Source organism: Juglans microcarpa x Juglans regia, chromosome 4S, assembly GCF_004785595.1.
Source record: "Juglans microcarpa x Juglans regia isolate MS1-56 chromosome 4S, Jm3101_v1.0, whole genome shotgun sequence".
Lineage (NCBI taxonomy): Eukaryota > Viridiplantae > Streptophyta > Magnoliopsida > Fagales > Juglandaceae > Juglans > Juglans microcarpa x Juglans regia.
This window is the reverse complement of record NC_054601.1, coordinates 3,929,517-3,949,969: the sequence shown is the minus strand read 5'-3', so window position 1 is coordinate 3,949,969 and position 20,453 is coordinate 3,929,517. Positions and strand designations below refer to the sequence as shown.

General features: G+C 36.0%; 2 protein-coding genes, 1 long non-coding RNA gene and 1 pseudogene across 3 annotated transcripts; 2 read left to right on the top strand and 2 right to left on the bottom strand.

Moving 5' to 3' along the window:
- Positions 1 to 352: 352 nt before the first annotated feature.
- LOC121263216 (conserved oligomeric Golgi complex subunit 3-like) lies at positions 353 to 9,450 on the top strand. Its single transcript, XM_041166047.1, is given in 19 exon segments — positions 353 to 511; positions 690 to 890; positions 1,651 to 1,746; positions 2,201 to 2,278; positions 3,268 to 3,356; positions 3,628 to 3,694; positions 3,835 to 3,897; positions 4,051 to 4,120; positions 4,123 to 4,151; positions 4,378 to 4,476; positions 4,782 to 4,874; positions 5,560 to 5,645; positions 6,218 to 6,437; positions 7,199 to 7,285; positions 7,742 to 7,858; positions 7,959 to 7,991; positions 8,271 to 8,357; positions 8,448 to 8,510; positions 9,082 to 9,450. Coding segments are annotated over 19 exon segments (1,848 nt in total). The 5' UTR covers positions 353 to 424; the 3' UTR covers positions 9,265 to 9,450.
- Positions 9,451 to 10,125: 675 nt separating this feature from the next.
- LOC121263242 lies at positions 10,126 to 11,017 on the bottom strand. Its single transcript, XR_005940215.1, has 2 exons — positions 10,805 to 11,017; positions 10,126 to 10,622 (listed from the first exon to the last, which is right to left on the bottom strand). It is a non-coding gene; the product is annotated as an uncharacterized LOC121263242 (long non-coding RNA).
- Positions 11,018 to 14,573: 3,556 nt separating this feature from the next.
- LOC121262725 (glutamate receptor 2.8-like) lies at positions 14,574 to 19,204 on the bottom strand. Its single transcript, XM_041165315.1, has 5 exons — positions 18,872 to 19,204; positions 16,234 to 17,546; positions 15,682 to 15,994; positions 15,166 to 15,575; positions 14,574 to 14,948 (listed from the first exon to the last, which is right to left on the bottom strand). Exons 1-5 carry the CDS (start codon positions 19,131 to 19,133, stop codon positions 14,574 to 14,576), a joined length of 2,673 nt encoding a protein of 890 aa, XP_041021249.1. The 5' UTR covers positions 19,134 to 19,204.
- LOC121263177 lies at positions 19,202 to 19,754 on the top strand (annotated as a pseudogene).
- The last annotated feature ends 699 nt before the right edge of the window (positions 19,755 to 20,453 follow it).

The window sequence follows — 20,453 nt, the reverse complement described above, 5'->3', positions numbered from 1 at the left end:
TTGTTCTACAATCTGACTTTCTTAAAGCCACGTCAGCTGATTCTTTCACAGTTTCGCACGCCGATTGTCCTTAGCAGTGTTGTTGATTTTATAATTGTAAATCCTTACATTCTTTTACATTTGATTTATAATATATATATATTTAAATTTATTTCAGTCTTTACTTTAGGGTTTAATTACATTTCCTCTCATGAACTCCCATTTGCTTATTAAATAGATTTTTCATAAAATAATGATACAGAACACCCGTGGTGATGTACCTAAACGACATGTCGTTGAAGCGTCGGAAGCGGCTCCCCTCCGGTTTGAGATCCTCCCGTTTAGTCCCAATAATTAACCGTATGATGCCACCTCTACCGCTAAAGCAATCCAACGTCTAACGTTAGAGTCCTCGCTCTCGGAAAGCCGAGGACTGGGTGAGCAAATGGCAAGCACGAAGCCGAGCCCTCCCACCCTTCAGAAATCGGGAGCCATTTCTAAAGGCTACAACTTCGCCTCTACTTGGGAACAGGTAAAATCTGCGTTCAGAAGATTTCTTCTTTTTCTCTATTTAGGAAAATTTGGAGCTTTTGTTGGTCTAACGATCTACATGTTTGAATCTCAATTTTGCTAATTTTTGTGAATGATTCCCAAACGCTTCCTTTGGTTTGGATTTTTTTTCCTGTTTGCTTATAACTCTGGTGGTGCAGAATGCTCCTCTAACGGAGCAGCAACAAGCGGCAATCCCAACGCTGTCTCATACGGTTGCGGAGCGGCCTTTTCCTCTCAATCTGCCACTGGACCACGTCTCCCACCCGGATAATGCCTTCTCCATCTCTGTTTCCGCTAAAGACTCTTCTCTCCAACATTCTGGTCCTGCCATCCAACCGTTCTTGGTCAATACGAACCAGGTAATGTCTTATCCTTATTTTTTTTCGGTCTGCATCTTAAGCTCACGCTTCTACTTGGGACGGTATTCTCGATTACTCTCTCATTAAGACCTTTGTCATGTGTGATGCCCAAGATCAACGCCACACCCATTTATATGTAACTCGTTTAGATTTTCTTTTCTTTTTTTTTTTTTGGGGGGGGGGGGGGGGGGGGGGTCCTTTCTTCTTTTTCCTCTCTCTCTGGCTCTCTCTCTCTCTCTGTCTCTCTGTTTTTCCCAAACGAGCTTTTGACATCAGTACTATCAATTTAAGACGCTGATACACCTACAACTATTTTACTTATTTTAAATCAATCCATGTGATTGTGCCTGTTCATTGAAAGAAGAAAAAGATCTGAAGCTTTTGCTTTGCTTTATCTGCCCTTTCCTTTATGCTGCAGTTTTACAAATGGTTTACCGGCCTTGAGGCAGCCATGAAGTCAGAGGTTAGAAGTGATTTCTCATTGTAAGATATTTGTTTTTGTCATATATGTGAATAATTGTTAATTGCACCTCATTCTTTTCTTTCCTCAGACAGATGAGAAATGTCAACAATATGTAAACACTTTGACAGAGTGCATACAGACATGTGATGGTTTACTTAAACAGGTATGGCTATTTTGACGTCTATGGGGCTACTAATTTTGTTCATATCTCATTGATTCCATCACACTGTATTTTTTCTAATTATATAATGGGTTCCTGTTTGGATTTTTAAGATGTATGAGTTCCCTTTGGTGCAGGTGGATGACACCCTAGACTTATTTGATGAGCTACAGCTGCAGCATCAGGCTGCAGCTACGAAGACTAAAACTCTTCATGATGCATGTGATCGACTGGTGTGTTTTTCTCTCCTTTCCTACCCTTTTTTTCTCGATGTTTCACTTACGTACACTGTTGGCTGGTGTAAATCTCAATGTCACTCCATAATCCACGAATTTTATGGTATCAAGTCCTAAAAACTCAAATATGCCTTCATTTTGACGTGATAGAGTGAGCAGGATATTTTTTCAGAGTCAAAAGGCGTAAAGGAAATTCATTAGTTAGTTGAATATAATTCAATAGCTCTGCTGCACTCTCTGGTTATTCGACAAAAAGCACAAACAAGGTTAATGTTAGGCAATACCTTTCATGTGTAGTATTGGTATTGTTGGTTCTGTCCTCTTATGCTGGAGATATGGTCATTCTGGCTTTGTAATTTATGCCATATCTTACAAACTACTTTATTAGTTATGTAGCAAAAGAGCAAGTTTGAAAGTCAATTTTATTCTCACTTTACTGTTCATCTTGCAGGTAATGGCGAAGCAAAGACTGATTGAGTTTGTAGAAGCACTTCGTAGTAGGCTCAAGTACTTTGATGAATTGGAGAATGTAAGGTTTGAATGCTATCTTACAAAAATATTTTCTGTTTGCTTCAATTCTTTTAATTAATATTCTAGTACTATACATTATGCAACTGAAAAGGCCTAAAATATAAAAATATTGATGAAGTGATGGAAAGATTTGAACATTATTTTAATATGTGGGCTATGCCTTTTGGTATTTTCTTGCGTACTTGGGCCATGCCTATTCTTATCAATATAATTGTTTACTTATCAAAAAAATATAAGTAAAAATTACAATTACATATAAAAAACTATTTTGATATGTAGCAACAAGCAGTCTACTTATTAAGTCATGATTGTTTGTTGAAACCTCTTCCAGAGTCACTCTAGCTTATCTAATCATCCAAAATGTTCAAAAGAACTGTACTCCCTTAGGGATTCTTGAGTCATCAATAAACTTGGGGGTCATTTATGTAGCTTTTGTGCCAAGATGTATGGGAGCTATGTGAATGCAATATTGATTATGGAAGAACCATCTTTATTAATTATGTAAGAATCAGGACAGGTAATATGCAAAGAAATTACAGAAGGGTTGAAGGGGGCTTTTCATTCAAACAAAATACAACATTGATGAAGTATGATGTCATTTGAGGTCAGGTTCTTCTAAGGAGTTATGGGGTGTCCATGAAGATTTAATCTCTGATTTTTTTTTTTATAAGCACTTTTGATCTCAGATTCTAACAATAATATAGTCACTTTAAGTTGCACCTATATGCTTTTTTGCATGTGGTTTTTGAAGCAAATGCATCTCCACTTTCCATAAATCAGGGTTGGTGGGTGAGGTTGCGGGTTCCAGCCCTCATGGTTGGATGAGTTGTATTTATACAGCCATAAGCTTACATACTATTCAGATAGGGTTATTTTACAATCTTTCCTATCTATTTTTTTTAAGTGATTAGATAAAATTTATGTACCTAAGATAGCAGTTCGAATTATGTCATGGAAATCATGGCTTATCTAATTTTATGACTGCAGATTGCTTCCAATTTTTATTCTCCAAATATGAATGTTGGAAATGAAAACTTCGTCCCACTGCACAAGCGGCTTGATGACTGCATTTGTAAGTGGATGGTTTTCTAAAGCAGTGATTTTCTATAACTTTCTGTTTCTGGCATTACTCAGTTAAAAGCCTTGCAAGTTTGTTGTTGGTGCTGGGAATTATTGATATTTTTGGTAACAGGGAGTTGTGGTCTTGTCACTTTACTGAACTTTGGGCCTATTTTAGTTTTGTTAAAAGTAATAAAAACCTTGCAAGTTTTTTGTTGGGGTTGAGTTGGTATTTGTGGTAACCAGGAATTGTGTGCTTATCATTATTGGGCTTTGTGCCTATTTTAGGTATGTTGAAAGTAATCCAGAGTATTTAGAATCCAGTGTTTACTTGCTCAAGTTCCGACAACTTGAGGTACACAAGTGACTCGTTAACATTTTGTGAGGTGATTGATTGAGTGAAAGCCAACAGTTTTCCATCCTTTACTATTCTGTGGAGTTTGTCAGTGTGATTTGTTTTACTTCTAATTATCTAGAAATTTACATGTTTGACAGTCTCGAGCTCTGGGCATGATGCGCTCTCTTGTACTTTCTATCCTCAAAAGTGCTTCTTCTCAGGTGAAGTGAGCGTATGAACTTGAATGTTTGTCAAGCTCACTCACACCCCATCCACAAATACACACACACACACACAATAACACATATATATAGATGCATGGGCAAGATAGTGGAGGGCTCGGGCCTCAGTCATGTAGTGATTTCCTTTTTCAGGTCCAGACAGCAATTCGATCTAGTGGCAGCAGCAAAACAGCTGTTTCTGAAGGTGTAGAGGCATCTGTTATAATGTTCGTTTCAAAGCAGCAGCGAGCGAGGTAACCATTTTCGTTGGGTTCACAATAAGGCTGTTATATGGATGGGAGATCTACAGATTACCCACTAAAGATATTTGAGTTGGAATTAGAAATTAAAAAAGCATAAATCCTTTTAAACGCTTTTGGGATCCATTTGATTTGGGAATTGGACGAGTACCACAACTTCGACCTTTCTATATCTTATTTGTGTGGTGGCAACTTAAGATTTGTTGTTTTGCAGCTTAAGCCAGCGCTGGAGGGAATTGAAAGCAGATCATCTAGGAAAGAATATGTTCAACTTCTTGCAGAATGCCACAGATTATATTGTGAACAGCGGCTTTCCTTGGTGAGCTGATGATTGGTTTTTCAGAAGATAAAATTTATTATTTCATTACGGGTGCAGCCTAATGGTCAAAGTGCAAGCTTGGGATGAGTTGTAGGCTTAGATATCTTGGGTTCTATTCCACACTAGGAGCCTCCCTGGATTTTCTGTTACATTATTTTGATGGGTGGGGACCAGGGTTCACTCCCATGTGTGGGTTCCAAAGGGCCTGCCTTGGTGAGGTGTCATATCATCAATTTTTTATTATTATTTCATTTAGCTGGTCAGGTGGTTTTAATCATTTGTTTCTTTTATCTTATGCTATCCAGGTAAGAGGCATTGTGCATCAACGGATATCTGAATTTGCAAAGAAAGAGGCCTTGCCATCATTAACTAGATCTGGATGTGCATATCTAATGCAGGTAGGATTGATTTTGATGAATTGCTGATTTTTTATTTTTTGATAAGTAAGAAGAATTTATTAATCCTCATAATTAGGCAAAGCCCAAGTACACAGGAAGTATACAAGAGAAAAACCTAATTACAAGCTAATTGCTGTGAAAAGCAGCATAAAAGTCATTGATGAATTGCTGAATTGATGAAGATAGAGGTTGTAGTCAGCCCCATATGTCCTTGTTGATTAAAGCAAGTATGAGGAATTGCATATTTTAAATGGGTGAATAGCAACAAGTTTTCTACCGTAGCTGCATATTTAGCAATAATGTAATTGCCATATTTGTTGATACTCTATTTTGAATTTATCTAAACAGTTGATTGAACTCTTCTAAAGCTACAACTTAGCAATATTTGGTTTTTGCAACTTTTGACCAAGCTATATGGAAAGACTGTTCTCATTTGACTTTCTTGTCTGTATGCACTTATTAAGAAATAACCAAAACTTTGACTCATGCACAATTTCGAGGGTTCTACCTTCATCAGGTTAGATGAACCTGGTTCAACTCAATCCCCACGAAAAGGGTGCAGCAACATGTCCTTAACAATTGGATTGGAGTTCCATGCTACATTTCAATATTTTATTTTGAAGCCGTTTGCTTTTATATATCCCTTCTGTTGTCTGTGGGTCATTTTGATTATTATAATTTGCAGGTCTGTCAGCTTGAGCATCAACTCTTTGATCATTTTTTCCCATCTTCTGAGGACATTTCAAGTTTGGCTCCCTTAATAGATCCCCTGTGAGTACCAATCAAAAAAAAAAAAAAAGATCCCCTGTGAGTTTTCAAGTCTGTTCTTGTGGAGCTGATTTTTCTTTTTAATTTTTTTTTGAGTTTAACATGAAGTGGCTTAGGTTTACTGTTTTTACCTATGCTAAACTCTATAGCAATGAGTGGGAGTGGTGCCCTGGTCCCACGGAAATGAGAAAAATTCCCTAAGCTTTCTTGCAACAAAGATGAGCTAAGCTCTGATATGATATGATCACGACCAGGGCTAAAATCACTCTAGGAAAAGGTTGTCCTTTCACATGTTTCTGGGACAAAAGGAATTCTTCTGGGGAAAATTAGAAGCTTCTTTATGAGTGTGTAAGGCAGACTGTCAGTTGGACATTTTTTTATTCATTATATTTTTGGCTTTTCTTTTTCTCGATTTAGACCCACTTATTTGGAATAAACGATTGGTTTTCTTGGTATTAGAGGTAGGAATGTACAATTCATTCAACCAATGTTTCATTGTTTATTCTCATTATAAGGTCATATAGATTCTTTTTTATAAGCTCATATAATTATGACAGTGAGAACTTATCTTGCAGGTCTACATATTTGTATGATATACTCTGCCCAAAACTTATTCATGAAACAAATATCGATTTTCTGTGTGAACTTGTTGATATCCTCAAAGCTGAAGTCTTAGGAGATCAGCTAAATAGGCGGGGTGAACTGTTAGCTGTGCTGCGCCCTACCTTACAAAGAATTCTAGCAGATGTTCATGAGAGGTTGACTTTTCGTGTTCGAACACATATTCGTGATGAGGTATGTTTAGTTCTGGAGCCACTGCTCATATTAATTATGCTGTGTATATGCCTGCCATTTTGCAAGATATTCCTTGCTGACTAGCTCTGAAAGCTTGCTGACTTGACTTTAGTACATTAAATTGTCTCACTTCTTTAGTCAGAGACAGCATTGATTTTCTTCTACAATGACGTTGTACTTTAACAACTACTCTTTTTATTTAATCAAATATGAAGATGGTCGCAGATGTTGGTTCCATTTTTTAGGCACTAAATCTTTCAGCTATCGGAGGGGAAATAAATGGAAATGGAAAACTAAATTCCTTCCTATATGATCATGTACATATTAAATCATCATGGCAAATCAAATGCTAAATTGATCTCTATGATAATTTTTTAGAACATCCGTTTTTCCTCACTTTTCTGCATGGGAAAAATTCTGACTCTGGATTGAGTGATTGATTGCAACTAGCATCTGAATGCCGTGCAACTATGCACGAATAAGTTTGCAAACTTTTATGCTTAGAAACCATAAATGTGCTTGTGCAGTGATTAGAATGATTAGTATTACCCTTCTGGAGTTGCCTATTTATGTCACTCTATGTTTGTGACTTGCATATTTTGGTGAATTTTATAATGCCCAAGATTTGGACAATGGATTCCTATTTTCTTCCTCTGGGGCTCTGTGATAGTCTCTCTTTCTCTGTCCTAACTATTTGAGGAAAACCATTTCTTTCAACTATGTGGATTTTGTTTTGAAGCTTTTGCTTGCTTCTTATGTAGATAGCGAACTATTTGCCTTCTGATGGAGACTTGGATTACCCTGCAAAGCTGGAACAATCTGTTGAGAATGAAACGGGGACTACTGCTGTAATGTGCCTCACACTTCTTCTTTCTTTAGCTTATATAAAGAAGTATGACTTTACAATTTATGTCGCTTAGTAAAGATTTGTTCATGCAGCTTCAGTTGTCCTGCATCAAAGTGTCTTTTGCTAATATGGAGGATCTAATTTCAAAATTTTACAATTCATTTATTTATTCTTCAATGCCCTTGAGCAGAATGTACGGATGTATTATGGCATGCTGACAACCTATCTGTAGACACATGCACACACACACACACACACACACACATATATATATGACATGTGAGATGGTTTCTTCACGTAATCAAGAAATACAGCATGAGATAACTGAACCAGATATCTGCTGACAACCTTCACAGATGTATATATCATATATTCACTTGTTGACTCCCTGAAATAAAGCATAAATCCTTGAGTAAAAATCTCATATATTTATTTATGCTTGCTTATGAATATGTAGGCTGAGGAAAGCCCAGATGTATTTAAAACTTGGTATCCACCACTTGAGAAAACTTTATCGTTGCTTTCAAAGTTGTATCGCCGCTTAGAACCTGGAGTTTTCACTGGTTTAGCACAGGTATTTTCATCTCTGGATTATCAATTTGTTATGCTATTTATTTTTTAAATTCTCTTTCTTGCTTATTTTTGGAAGTTTGGTGGTTTGATACTTTTATCAGGAAGCTGTAGAAGTTTGCTCGATGTCTATCCAAGTGAGTATGTTAAAGAAATAATTATTTATTTAGTAGAATGCGCTACTTTGTGCATTGATACTGTGTGACACATTGTGATATTATCCCTATCGGGGGAAGTTGTGATTGTTTTTATGTCACTATGTTATCATCTTCTTCGGAGAGGAGGGTTTATGGCCTTCATATTTTGGCCTACTCTTTATGGTTCCCATTCAAGCATGTCAACAAGCAACCACATTTTACATGTAGCAGTTTGCTATGTGTTGTTTTGTAATTGGTGCTTCCTTCTATCTGCTACAGAAAGCAAGCAAACTCGTTTTAAAGAGATCAACCCCAATGGATGGCCAGCTCTTCCTCGTAAAACATCTTCTTGTTTTAAGGGAGCAGGTGATATCTCTTTTCTCTCCAATTTACCCCTGGTTGTTATTCTACTAGACAATATTATTTAATTATCAATACTAAATTTTCATCTTCCAGATTGCACCTTTTGATATCGAATTTTCAGTAACACACAAGGAACTTGATTTCTCTCATTTGCTGGTAAGTATCTCGAGTGCTGACGATTATTAATGTTTCTTGCTTCTGCATGCAAGTAAGTCACGTGCTCAAGCACTGCTTTTGTTAACTGCATATTTTTCCATTTCTCCATTTTTCCATCTCAAGGAAATCATGCTCTTCTGCATTGTAGCAAAAGGATTCTACTACTTAGTTCTATTCAGACAGAACCTTGCATGTGATCTGGATTCTCTTCATTTTGTTTGGCTTGTACAATTTTTGGGTACTTTCTACATTGGAAAGGTCAAACAAAAGGCTGTACTAGCCAGTATGGTGCTGCCATCCATTTCATTGATTCTAAAATAATTTTTGAATTAAAATGGAAAAAATTGTTAAGTTGTAAGCTTGTACGTCAGCAGGAAAAGGTAGAACGTAGAAATCATTAGATAATAGTCATTCAAAGTGTCTTGGACTATTTTCTGAAATGTGGTGCATTAAGATCAGATATAAAGGAACCATTTAGGTTTGTTATTTTAACATTTTTTTTTTCTAATTAGAGAATATCTATTATCTACCTCCTTAATGGAATCCCCATTTTGGTTGATTCCACTGTCAGGAACCTTTAAGACGTATTCTTAGAGGCCAAGCATCACTATTTGACTGGTCAAGATCAACTTCATTGGCAAGGACCTTGTCTCCCAGACTTTTGGAAAGTCAAGTAGATGCAAGGAAGGTTTGTGAGTTTTGTCGTATTACGACACGACCTTTATATGAGTTGTACTGGATACTCCTTAGTTGACTTGACTACACTGCAATGTTTTTGAGGTTGCCTGTGTTGTATTTCGAAAGCAAGAGAATAGATTGTTTGCTTATAAAAGGTTATTGAAAAGAGTAAGTGTACCCCAAATGAAGGGATATAACTTATGTTCTAGTGAAGTCAATTCTGGAATTTAAGTTTTATATGCAAATTTCACTATATCTTTCCCTTTGAGCATTTAATTATTTTCCTATTAGAATTAACTAGGTGTTCTCTTCCGAAAATTTCCCTTTCCTAGAGGGTCGCCATTCCATCATATCTTCCATTGTGGTAGCAGTAGAAGTGTTGTACAGCAAGTTTAGAAATTCCACCAGAACAGTCACTTACCAATCATGTGCATCTCGAGTAAGGTTGATGTTCCACTCCTGTGAACCTTGATTAATTACCCCCAAGTCAGCCACCATAGCTTCTTTTTCCCGTGCAATTCTGAAAATCGTGGGATAAGCATCATTCAAGGCTGTGTCTCCCACCCACATGTCTTGCCAAAAGCTGATCCTACTACCATTCCCCAAACGCAGCCGAATATTACTAGCAAAAGAGCACCAACCTTTCCGTATATACTTCCATAGCCCCACTCCATATGTCCCCCTACCCTCTTTAGAACACCAACCCCCCCTTTCACTTCCATACTTCATGTCAATCACCTCTTTCCATAAAGCTCCCCTCTCAGGTTATAACGCCACAACCATTTTCCTAATAATGCCTTATTGAACACCCTCACATTCGGACCCCCAATCCACCATCTCTCAAAGGAGAACATACCTTTTCCTACCCTACTAAGTGAAATTTAAACTCATCTCCTAGCCCACTCTACAAAAATTCACGTTGGAGCTTCTCTATCTATTCTAGATGCAATACTAGCGGGGAGGGGAAATAAAGATAAGTAATATGTGGGGAGGTTGGATAAGGTACTCTTGATAAGTGTGATCTGCCCCCCTTTAGAAAGATACAACCTTTCCCACCTGGCCAACCTACGCTTAAATTTTTCCAACACCACCTCCTAAATTGTCTTAGCTTTGAAATAAGCCCCCAACGGAAGACCAAGGTACTTCAATGGCAACGAAGAAACCCCACATCCCAAAATATTCGCCAACCCTCTAATATTGCTTACATCGCTAACCGCAACCATCTCCGTCTTAGCAACATTAATCTTCAACCCGGATACTGCTTCAAAACAAAGTAAAATGGCCTTCAAAGATTTGATATGCCCTGCATTTGCCTCACAAAATAGTAAAGTGTCATCTGCAAACAAAAGAGGAGAAATAATGGTGGAGCCGTGGATATCTCCCACTGAGAAACCTGAAAAAAATCCTCCCTCTACTGCTGCCGATACCATTCGACTTAGGCTGCGTTTGGATGTTGAACTGAGTTGAGTTGAGATGATAAAATATTGTTAGAATATTATTTTTTAATATTATTATTATTTTAGAATTTGAAAAAATTGAATTATTTATTATATTTTGTGTTCGAATTTGAAAAAGTTGTAATGATGAGTTGAGATGGGTTTGATAACCAAACGTACCTTAGAGCCTCCATTACTAGGACAAATAAAAGGGGTGAAAATGGGTCACCTTGTCGTAGACCCCGCGGGCTATTAAAGAAGCCCACTGGATCACCATTTACCAGAATCGAGAAGGTAGCCGTTGACACACAATAGCTCATCCACTTCCTCCAATTTTCCCCAAACCCACATCTTCTCAACATATATATCAGAAAATCCCAGTTAACGTAATCATATGCCTTCTCCATATCGAGTTTGCATAAAATACCTGGAACTCCCGACTTGATCCTACTATCCAAGCATTCATTAGTTATAAGAACGGAGTCCAAAATTTGCCTCCCTTTTACAAAGGCATTTTGGGATTTATAGATAATCTTTTTTGTCTGGATAGCAGCTCTAGGGAAGATTATGACCATTGATAATCTTAGAAGACGTGGCCTTAATATTATGGACTGGTGCTGTTTGTGCAGAAATAGTGGTGAAACAACGAACCTTATACTTTTACATTGTGAGTTTGCTCGAGGTATCTGGACTTACTTTCTAAGCAGGATGGGTATAGCATGGGTGATGTCGGGTAGGGTGTTTGAACTTTTAGCAAGTTGGAGAGGGATCACAAGGACACCACATATTGCAGCCGTGTGGAAGATGGTCCCTATATGTATTCTCTGGTGTATTTGGAATGAAAGAAACAAGAGACTTTTTGAGGATCATGAACACTCCTTGGAAGAGTTTAGGAGTTTTTTCTGGAAGACTTTGTTTTTGTGGGCCATTGCTCTTGATTTGAATGGTCTCAGCTTCCATGATTTCCTTGTAACTATTTCTAGTTCTTAAATAGGTTTCACATGTATATTTCTAGTGTACTTGGGCTATGCCTACCTTTATATCAACAAAATAACTTATTACTTATAAAAAAAAATATATATTTCTTTTGTACTTGGGGTATGCCTATTCACTTGATTCAATAAATCTTTTTTCACATATAAAAAAAATTATTATGCTATTAGAATTGATGGTGGTACTGCCATGATTTTTATGAAAGGTCCTGTTACTGAAAGCTGTTGATGTCATTAATTTGTGCATCTTTTGTTTATCACACAGTATCTCTTATGTGCTGCGGATATTAAATGTGCAACTACCAAGTTGTAATTTCTACATAGACCATGGCTTTTGCTTTGTTACTCTCCCAGTTATGATCCTGACTACTCAAAGTATTGATTTTTGACAATAACTGAAGTTTTGAGGATGACTAGCTGTCAGTTTGGTTTCAAATTCTGTCAATACTGTGATATTTTTTGTTAGCAATATATCTTTGTATCTACTGCTATTTCCCTTACTTTGGTAATCGATTTTTTTGAAGGAACTTGAGAAAAGCCTGAAAGCCACTTGTGAGGAGTTCATTATGTCAGTTACTAAGCTAATTGTGGATCCTATGCTTTCTTTTGTTACCAAGGTTTGTTTATTTCTACATTAGTTTTGTTGTTAGACTTGCTTCAGAATACCATGCTAGAAACTTTTAGTTGGCAGATTGAGAGACCAGACCCTGGGTCTTAAGTATGGAGGTAGTAGAAAAATCAAAGTAATAGTTGATATGGGAGAAGGTCCAGTCCATTTAATGTGCACTTCTTAAAAAATAAGCAAATAAATAAATAAATAACCTGATGTGACTTAGAAAATTCCTGGGACAGACATGAGAAAATTTATGGCTTAGTTCTCTTGAATCAGAGATATCTTTTTTCTTTTTTGTCTCTCTTAAGATGACTTTTGGTGGGAAATTTGGCTCGCTTATGTGTGAAAATAAACTCCACAGGAATGGGGCAATACTTATCAAGAGACCATTCCCCTTTTGACAATGCAACTTTACTAGGTGGGAAACTTGGCTCACTCAAATGTGCGAAAATAATGAGAACTCCACTATGATGGAGTGAGTTTTACAATACCTTTGTGTGGCAGTAGTTGTAGACTTGCACAAAGTTTTCGCAATACCTTTTTATATGTGGACTGCCTAGCCATGATAACTAGTAATCGACAAAGGTTTAAATATTCTCATTTATGCATGTCAAAGTTTAGTTTCATGGAATTTTAATGAGGGGCTTATTGTCTTTTTAGAATAACTAGAAAGTCTCTCTTGCAAAAAAAAAAAAAAACTATAGTGTACATTTTTCCATTTTGTTTTTGTAGGTGACAGCTGTCAAATTTGCACAATCCTCTAGCAATCCAAATGAAAAGCTAAAGTCAGTTATGGCCAAACCACTTAAGGATCAAACATTTGCTACTCCAGATAAGGTGGCTGAACTCGTTCAGAAGGTATGTCACGCACTTTTTATTGATTTTATAATAGCTCGATCAATAGTAATGCGAAGCACTTTCTGAATGAGGAACATTCTTTAGAACAATTTCCTCATTCCTTGGCTACAAGCAGGGGTTTTTAAATAAATTATGGAGTCGTCCTCTTTCACAGTAAAAAAAAAAAAAAAAAAAAAAAAAAAAAAAAAAAAAAAAAAAAAACCAAAACATTTTCCTCATTTTCACTTTGCAAATGGGAATTATATTAAACACGAGGGTGCTGGCATGCTGCATGAAAAATTCTTTTCCAACATGTACACATACATGATAAATCTCATATAAAAGTATCATCTTAACCCAGTTTGAGGTTTTTTAATGTTAATTTAACACTTTCGAACAGGTAGGTGCTGCTATTCAACAAGAGTTTCCAACGGTAATGGCAAAGATGAAGCTTTATCTGCAGAATCTGTCAACCCGAACAATCCTTTACAAACCAATCAAGTAAGTTATCACATGACATAATTGTCAACTTAATGATCATCCAAATCTGTGTCTGTGAGTCTGTTCGTTATGATTTATGCTGTTTTTTTCTTATTCTTGCAAAAAATTCAAATTAAAGAATATATTATTTTTAGATAAGTGGGAGGAGAACAGGAGTTTTTTATAATCTAGAGCACTATGGTTTTTTTTTCCCCTATTTGGGTGATGTATGGTTTTTTTTTCCCCTATTTGGGTGATGCAGGACAAACATTGTGGAAGCCCATGTACAAGTACAATCCTTGCTAAAAGCAGAATATTCTGCTGAAGACATAGAAAGCATCATCAATATGGCGTCTATACAGGATCTGCAAGCACAACTTGATAATCTGCTCCAATGACTTAATGCCAAATCTTTCCCTCAATACGACGACATTGATAATACAGAACGGTATTAGATTTCATCTGTGGATCCTCGATTAGATAAAGTAAAAATATATACTTTTAAAAAAATACTTGAAAGAAAATGATAAAAAAAAAAAAAACTTCAAATACACTATAAGTAGTAAATAGATAGTAAGAAGGTAGTAATCCTATCACTATCCAAATATATAACTTTGCTAATAGTCACTTCCTTCACTATTAAGTAAAAATAATAATAATAAAAAAAATCAAATACAAAAAGAGTAGTAAATGGATAGTAATCCTGTCATTATCCAATTTTATATACCCATTTTGTTTCTAATATCGTGATGATTACATGTCAATGAGCAGATAGTATCTGATTAATTAAAAAAATTCTGATTAATTATTTTACCGCATTAATGGTATGTTATTGATGGCATATAAACCATCTATACTATAAATTGATGCGGTATATATTTTGCCTGAAGATTTTATCAGAAAGGGGAAAGAAGTACTTCCATATAATTAAGAAAAATATTTTAACAACAAAAAGATTATACAAAAGTAAACTTACAAACTGATGTGGCTTGATATGGTACGTCAGATTGTAAAGTTACTTTTATTATTAAGTAGATCTAAAAGATTCTATGAAAGAATCTCTCTGGTCAAAATGCTTTGCCATTTCAATCAACTTGGACCAAAAGGAGCTCTCAGGATTGCTGTTGCTCAAAGTTGGCCAATGTGAGCTAAAGAACTTGAAGAAGCAAACCAAGAGTGAGATCAAGGAAACGGTTCCGGTGATGATGAAGAGGCCGCCGAAGCTGTGCAGACTGAGACTAGGAATATTTGATGAGATTGAGGCGCTTGGATCTTCACAATTAGTACTACCACGACTTGAAAAGTAGGTCCGCTCAATTGCTCCCAATTTGTTTGTGTCTTGAGTGACATTCAAGATTGCCCTTGAAATGTATGGGACTAATGGAGATCCTAGAGGGAAGGCCTGAAGAAACACACGAGAAAGACTACACCTTTTAAAAGAAATAAGTAAAACTATAGACAAAATGACAGTTATAATGGGAATGATATCTATTTTTTATGTTTGCTACAGATTTATGTAACATAGAGGGAATCACCAAGAGTTACACTATAGTAACGACACTTGAGAGGCAGTACTCATAATCATAATAAACTTGAGAGAGAGAGAGAGAGAGACTCACAAAGCCAAATCCATCAGACTTATAGATCGGACCAACCATAGTATACCTGGAGCAGTACTTTGCAAGGAAGAGCTTAATGTAAGGAATTTCATCAAAGACAGCTGCAACCCCACCTTTTTGGGTTCCTTTTGACAATGCTTCATGATACTCCTCATAGGTGCTAAAAGGCTTCAACTTGGACCGATCGAATTTCAACTGTTTTATTAGAAGCCCTTCAACATAGGAATTATTTTGATACCCAACAAAATAACTATTATTTTTTATCTCTTTTACGTCAATGAAGGTAGGCTGCAATCTTTGTACAGTTAACATTGAGGCTAAACTTGCAGTATAACTTTGTGTGAGGATGAGTACCACAAAAAACCAAATGACCATCACGAATCTTGACCAATTGTTTAGCACTTTCTCACCTGGATCCATTATATATATCGATATCAATATACACAATCAAGTATGTTAAACTTGGGGGGGAGGGAAAGGAAAGGAAATATTTTTATGAGTTTAAAGGATATTTACTGTGAGCAAACACTAATGTTGAGAAGGAGAACCCGAAAATCGTGCCAAGTTGTTGAACTCTCGGGCCTCTGAACTCACTGTTTATTCGGTGTTCAAGAACCCAAATCACTACACCTGTAATGACAAATGCTGCACCTGTTGTTAACCACAGATCCAAGCTTAGTGGCTTTAAGAAAATCCAAAAGTTGTTCTTCTCTTCATCGTTCACCAGAACCACCATTGACACGCCCGATTCTGAGTAAGGCAAAGTGAAATCAACATATAATGAGCGATTAGCAACAATTGTTGTATCTCCCACCACAGCATCATACTTCTGCATTTAGAGAAAAATATGCATGGTTGTTAATCCATGAAATTGAAAAGAAAAACAACAAAAACTTTCTTCAAGTGCTTTACCAAGTTCTTAATCATAACCTTGGGAGAAATATTCTCCCTCTCACATGACGATGATATCCCCACCATTCATGCGGGGAAAGGGAGTATATTGCTTTCAATGTATTGAAAAAAACAGGTTTTTATAAGTTAACACAAATCCATAGGCTCAAAAATCACCTGAAGTTTGATTTGGTAAGTAAGTTCATCGTATGTTCCAGCACTCTGCCTATCTTTATTCATGAAGGGAATAAACTCATAAGGAAGGGGGAATGGTAATGCCTTGAGTACAGCAAGAAACACATCATGGGAGAACCCTGATATGATAGGCTTGCCAGTATGAGGATCCCATTCCACTTTCAGAAATTCTATAAAACCTTGTTTCACCGGAACCCCAATCCTCAACTTTGGTGGCTGCTCTGTTCTGTCACCTGGCCAGATTGGTTGCTTAAGTTTGTCCTTTGAAATTGAGTATGCTACTTCATTATTGTCGTCTAATTCTTGTGAAAGTCCTCTCTGTCTGGTCCAGTATCCAATAATTCTCTCTGTTTTTCCAATCACATTGAGTATTTCAAAGGCTGAAGGTTCCAACTGTCCTTTAATCAAATGAAATCTCCCGCTCAGGCCTTGAAACTCAGTAGTTAGAATCGTATCAAGAAGTGTTTGACCCGTTTCAGAAATTCCTAGAGCTGCAAGATCCACGTTACTTTTGCTAGCATTTTTCTTTAAGAATCCAGAATGCATTATGCCAGCCTTCTCTACTGCCATAGCCAAAGCCCAAGCTGTATCATATGCCCATAATCCAAAGAGGTTTAACCCAGTAATCTTAACGTTTGGTTTGCTTGAGGTTAAATGAATTCCTTTCCATCTTCTTTTGAAGTCTTCCAACTGTTTTGATCTGGGTATGTATGGTCGCAATCCCAGCACACCTTGCATCGACTCCTTTACCTTTGGGCCCAAAGGATCAACCAAAGCTGATAGCCCTGCTGTGATAATCCATGCATACCCTTCCCTCATCATTCCTGCATTATTTGCAAGTACAAAGAGCTTCGAGCCAAGTGAAGCAGTCATGTGCACAAGGAATATCCTAGCATTAGTTTCATTCAACTTTTTAATCTCCTTAGCGATTTCACTATTATTGGAAAATGGAGGAATTGCACTTCTGTAAGGCATTCGAGTTTCAATCTCTTCAAAAGCATCCATCAAGTATGGAATTAAACCATTTCCATAATCTGTGTCTTCATAAATAAGGACAATTTCCCGCCAACCGTAGGCCTTAACAATGGCTGCTATGGCTTTCACCTCAGCGGAATCATCTAGTGCCGTGCGTATGAAAAAGGGGTTTTGAGTAGGCGAAAGAGAGGGGCTTGTGGCTGAGAAGGAAATGATGGGAACCTGAGCTTTTCGTCCAAGTTCAATAACGAACTTAGCTTGTGCTGACCTTTGAGGTCCTATGATGGCGTGCACTTCTTCATTCTTCATTAAATCCAGTGCTGGATTTCAGTAAATAGTGAATGATTAATTAGAAGATATAAAATTTCACTGAAGAAGTTCAATAAGTACAACAACAAGAAGGATAATCCATGATCTTTGTCATTATCATGTGGATCGTTAAGATTTGATGGTACAGATGGCACAAAGCAAAGACGATTGTATTCTAACAACTTGCATATATAACTATGTAATAAAATAATATTATTTTAAATTTTCTTTTGATTTTTATTTTTGATTTGATGTTTTTAAATATAATTATTATATTTAGAATTATCTATGAGTTGTGAATGAGTTGTTAGCCTATCACTGTCCCTTTGATTTACCAAGACCTCGTATTGACAAATTACTTTTATTATAAAATAAATTTAACAGATCACATGAAATTATATCAATTTATAAATTTACTTTTATATAATATCTTTATATCTATAATACTTCTTGTTTTCAAAACACTTGCATCTTACAAGAAAGATATGCAGGTATTTTGAAATATGCTTTTGAAATATTCTTTATATTCTTTCCTATTCTTTCTATTTTTGTACCCTATTAAAATATTATTTATTTTGTTTAATCTTTTTACTAATTATATTTTTAAAACTCTATTTGTTAACTGTTTAATTTCCAAAAATTCATCTGTAGTATAAATAAGAACAGTTCTTCTCTCATAAAATAATTTATGTATTATTTGGACTGTGAAAATGTGTTTGTTAATAAAAGTTAGTTAAATGTTTAGTAAAAATAATTTTGATTAATATATTCTGCCTCACATTAACAAAAATAAGAAAATTTGATTTTTATGATATTGTTTCTAGTTTTGAAGAAAGAGTAGGAATAACAAATATATCTAAATATATACATTCAAAATAATGGTTTAGCTTGATAGAGTAGCTCCCCAAATTTGAGATTCAACTGTAGCAAGACTAAAATGGCATGTTTGGGTATTGAGAATTCTCAAAATTTTTAAATTTTTTTATAATTTCATTCTCAAACACAAATACTTTTAAATTTTAAATTTTAATTTTTTTATGTGATTATTACCTAATTATTATTTAAATATAAAAATCAATATAATTTTTAAAATAAAAATAATATTAAAAATTACATTTAAATAATTTTTTAATTTTATAATATTTTTCACAAAATTATAAGAAAATACAGGTGTCCAAACATGCTATAATAAGCTGGATGTAGCCAACTTTTTATAACTTTTCATTTTCCTTACTTTTGGAGTTCTTTTTGTCATCTAGAAAGGGACAATTCACAACTTTATAATGCTTGATAATTGATCCCACGATATTAATTGTTGAACTTTAATTTAATATACCTGCAGATGCTGCGGCAATGACATCATTCCCAGAATCCTTAGTCAAAAGAGCGATCCTGGTGTTATAATCATCATTGACAGCGTAAAAATCGGAGAGTGCCATGGACATGCAACGCTCTGCAACTCCTCCCACCGTGGAGTTCAAATCAAGAACCACGCCCACTGGTACGACCTCCTTTGCCATTGAGTGCTCGACATGGAGGTTCAAGATCAGCAAGAGAAAGGCAACGAAAGAGAGGAGGTGTTTCTGGTGGTACGCCATTGTCGATCGAGCTAAGGCTTGCTACTGATTGCAGAAATAAATCGTCTGATCGATGCGCTCTAGCTGTAGTTATGGACAGATGACAATGCTCTGAGCTGTCCGTTGTCTCTGTGCGCGTGCTTGTGCCTCTATAGCCCTTGCGCCCTAGTCGGATCGCCGATCTTCAACGACCAAAATGGCGGACAAGACAGCAACCATCAGAACTAGGAAGTTCATGACCAACAGGCTCCTCTCCCGAAAGCAATTCGTCATCGATGTCCTTCATCCAGGAAGGCCCAATGTTTCCAAGACTGAGCTAAAGGAGAAGCTGGCAAGGATGTACGAAGTAAAAGACCTAAAACCCGATCTGTTTTCAAGTTTCGAACTCACTTTGGAGGTGGAAAATCAACTGGTTTTGGGTTGATTTATGATTCTGTTGAGAATGCAAAAAAATATGAACCCAAGTACAGTCTCATCAGGAAAGGACTTGATACCAAGGTAGAAATGCCAAGGAAGCTGCTGAAGGAAACGAAGAACAGGGCTAGGAAAATCCGTGGGGTGAAGAAGACTTCAGATGCTGCCAAGAGCGGAAAGAAGAAATGAGTACTTTTCATTGGTTTTGTGCTGATCTTAAAGCTGATTTGCATATTTTTGAGAGAAAATATATTTATAATAATTGTGTAATCGATTTAAAAAAAATAATAAAATATGAGACTCACATGAAAAAAAATTAATTTTTTAATAATAAATTCTATTTTTTTTAAAAATAATTACATATTATTTATATACTTTACAATTATATAGAGAATTAATCTTTATTTAATAGCTATATTTTCTCATTAGATCTTTTGAAAAATGAAATTTTTTGGTTGTAGAGTTAAAATACCGGATTCTGAAGTTCTGTTCAGTGTGCGACTTTTTAGTATTTTGCTTTGAAATTTTGAGTGGAAGCACATTCTAGAAGTTGTTTGGCCTAAAAAAAAAATGGACAGATGAGAATGCTGCCGACAGAAGTCTTCTTTACAAGCAATTATGGGAGCCACGGCCTAGCTGAGCGTTGACTGTTTGGCAATACGACTTCCCCCGCTAGAGTGCAAATTAAATGAACGTCGTTTGTATGAGATTCACATATCTTTGTATCTTCTATAAGATTTGTTTATATTGAAGGAATTGAATCTCAACGAGAAGTAGACCAAACCTCTATCGTATAAATTTAATATTGGTTTTGATGGGATCAGACCCACGTAAAACCAATCAATACCATTCGTTCTAATATCATTTATATCGTCTTAGAAATGCCGAAATTATTCTGAATTATACTTTAAAAATAGTAGTTCAAAC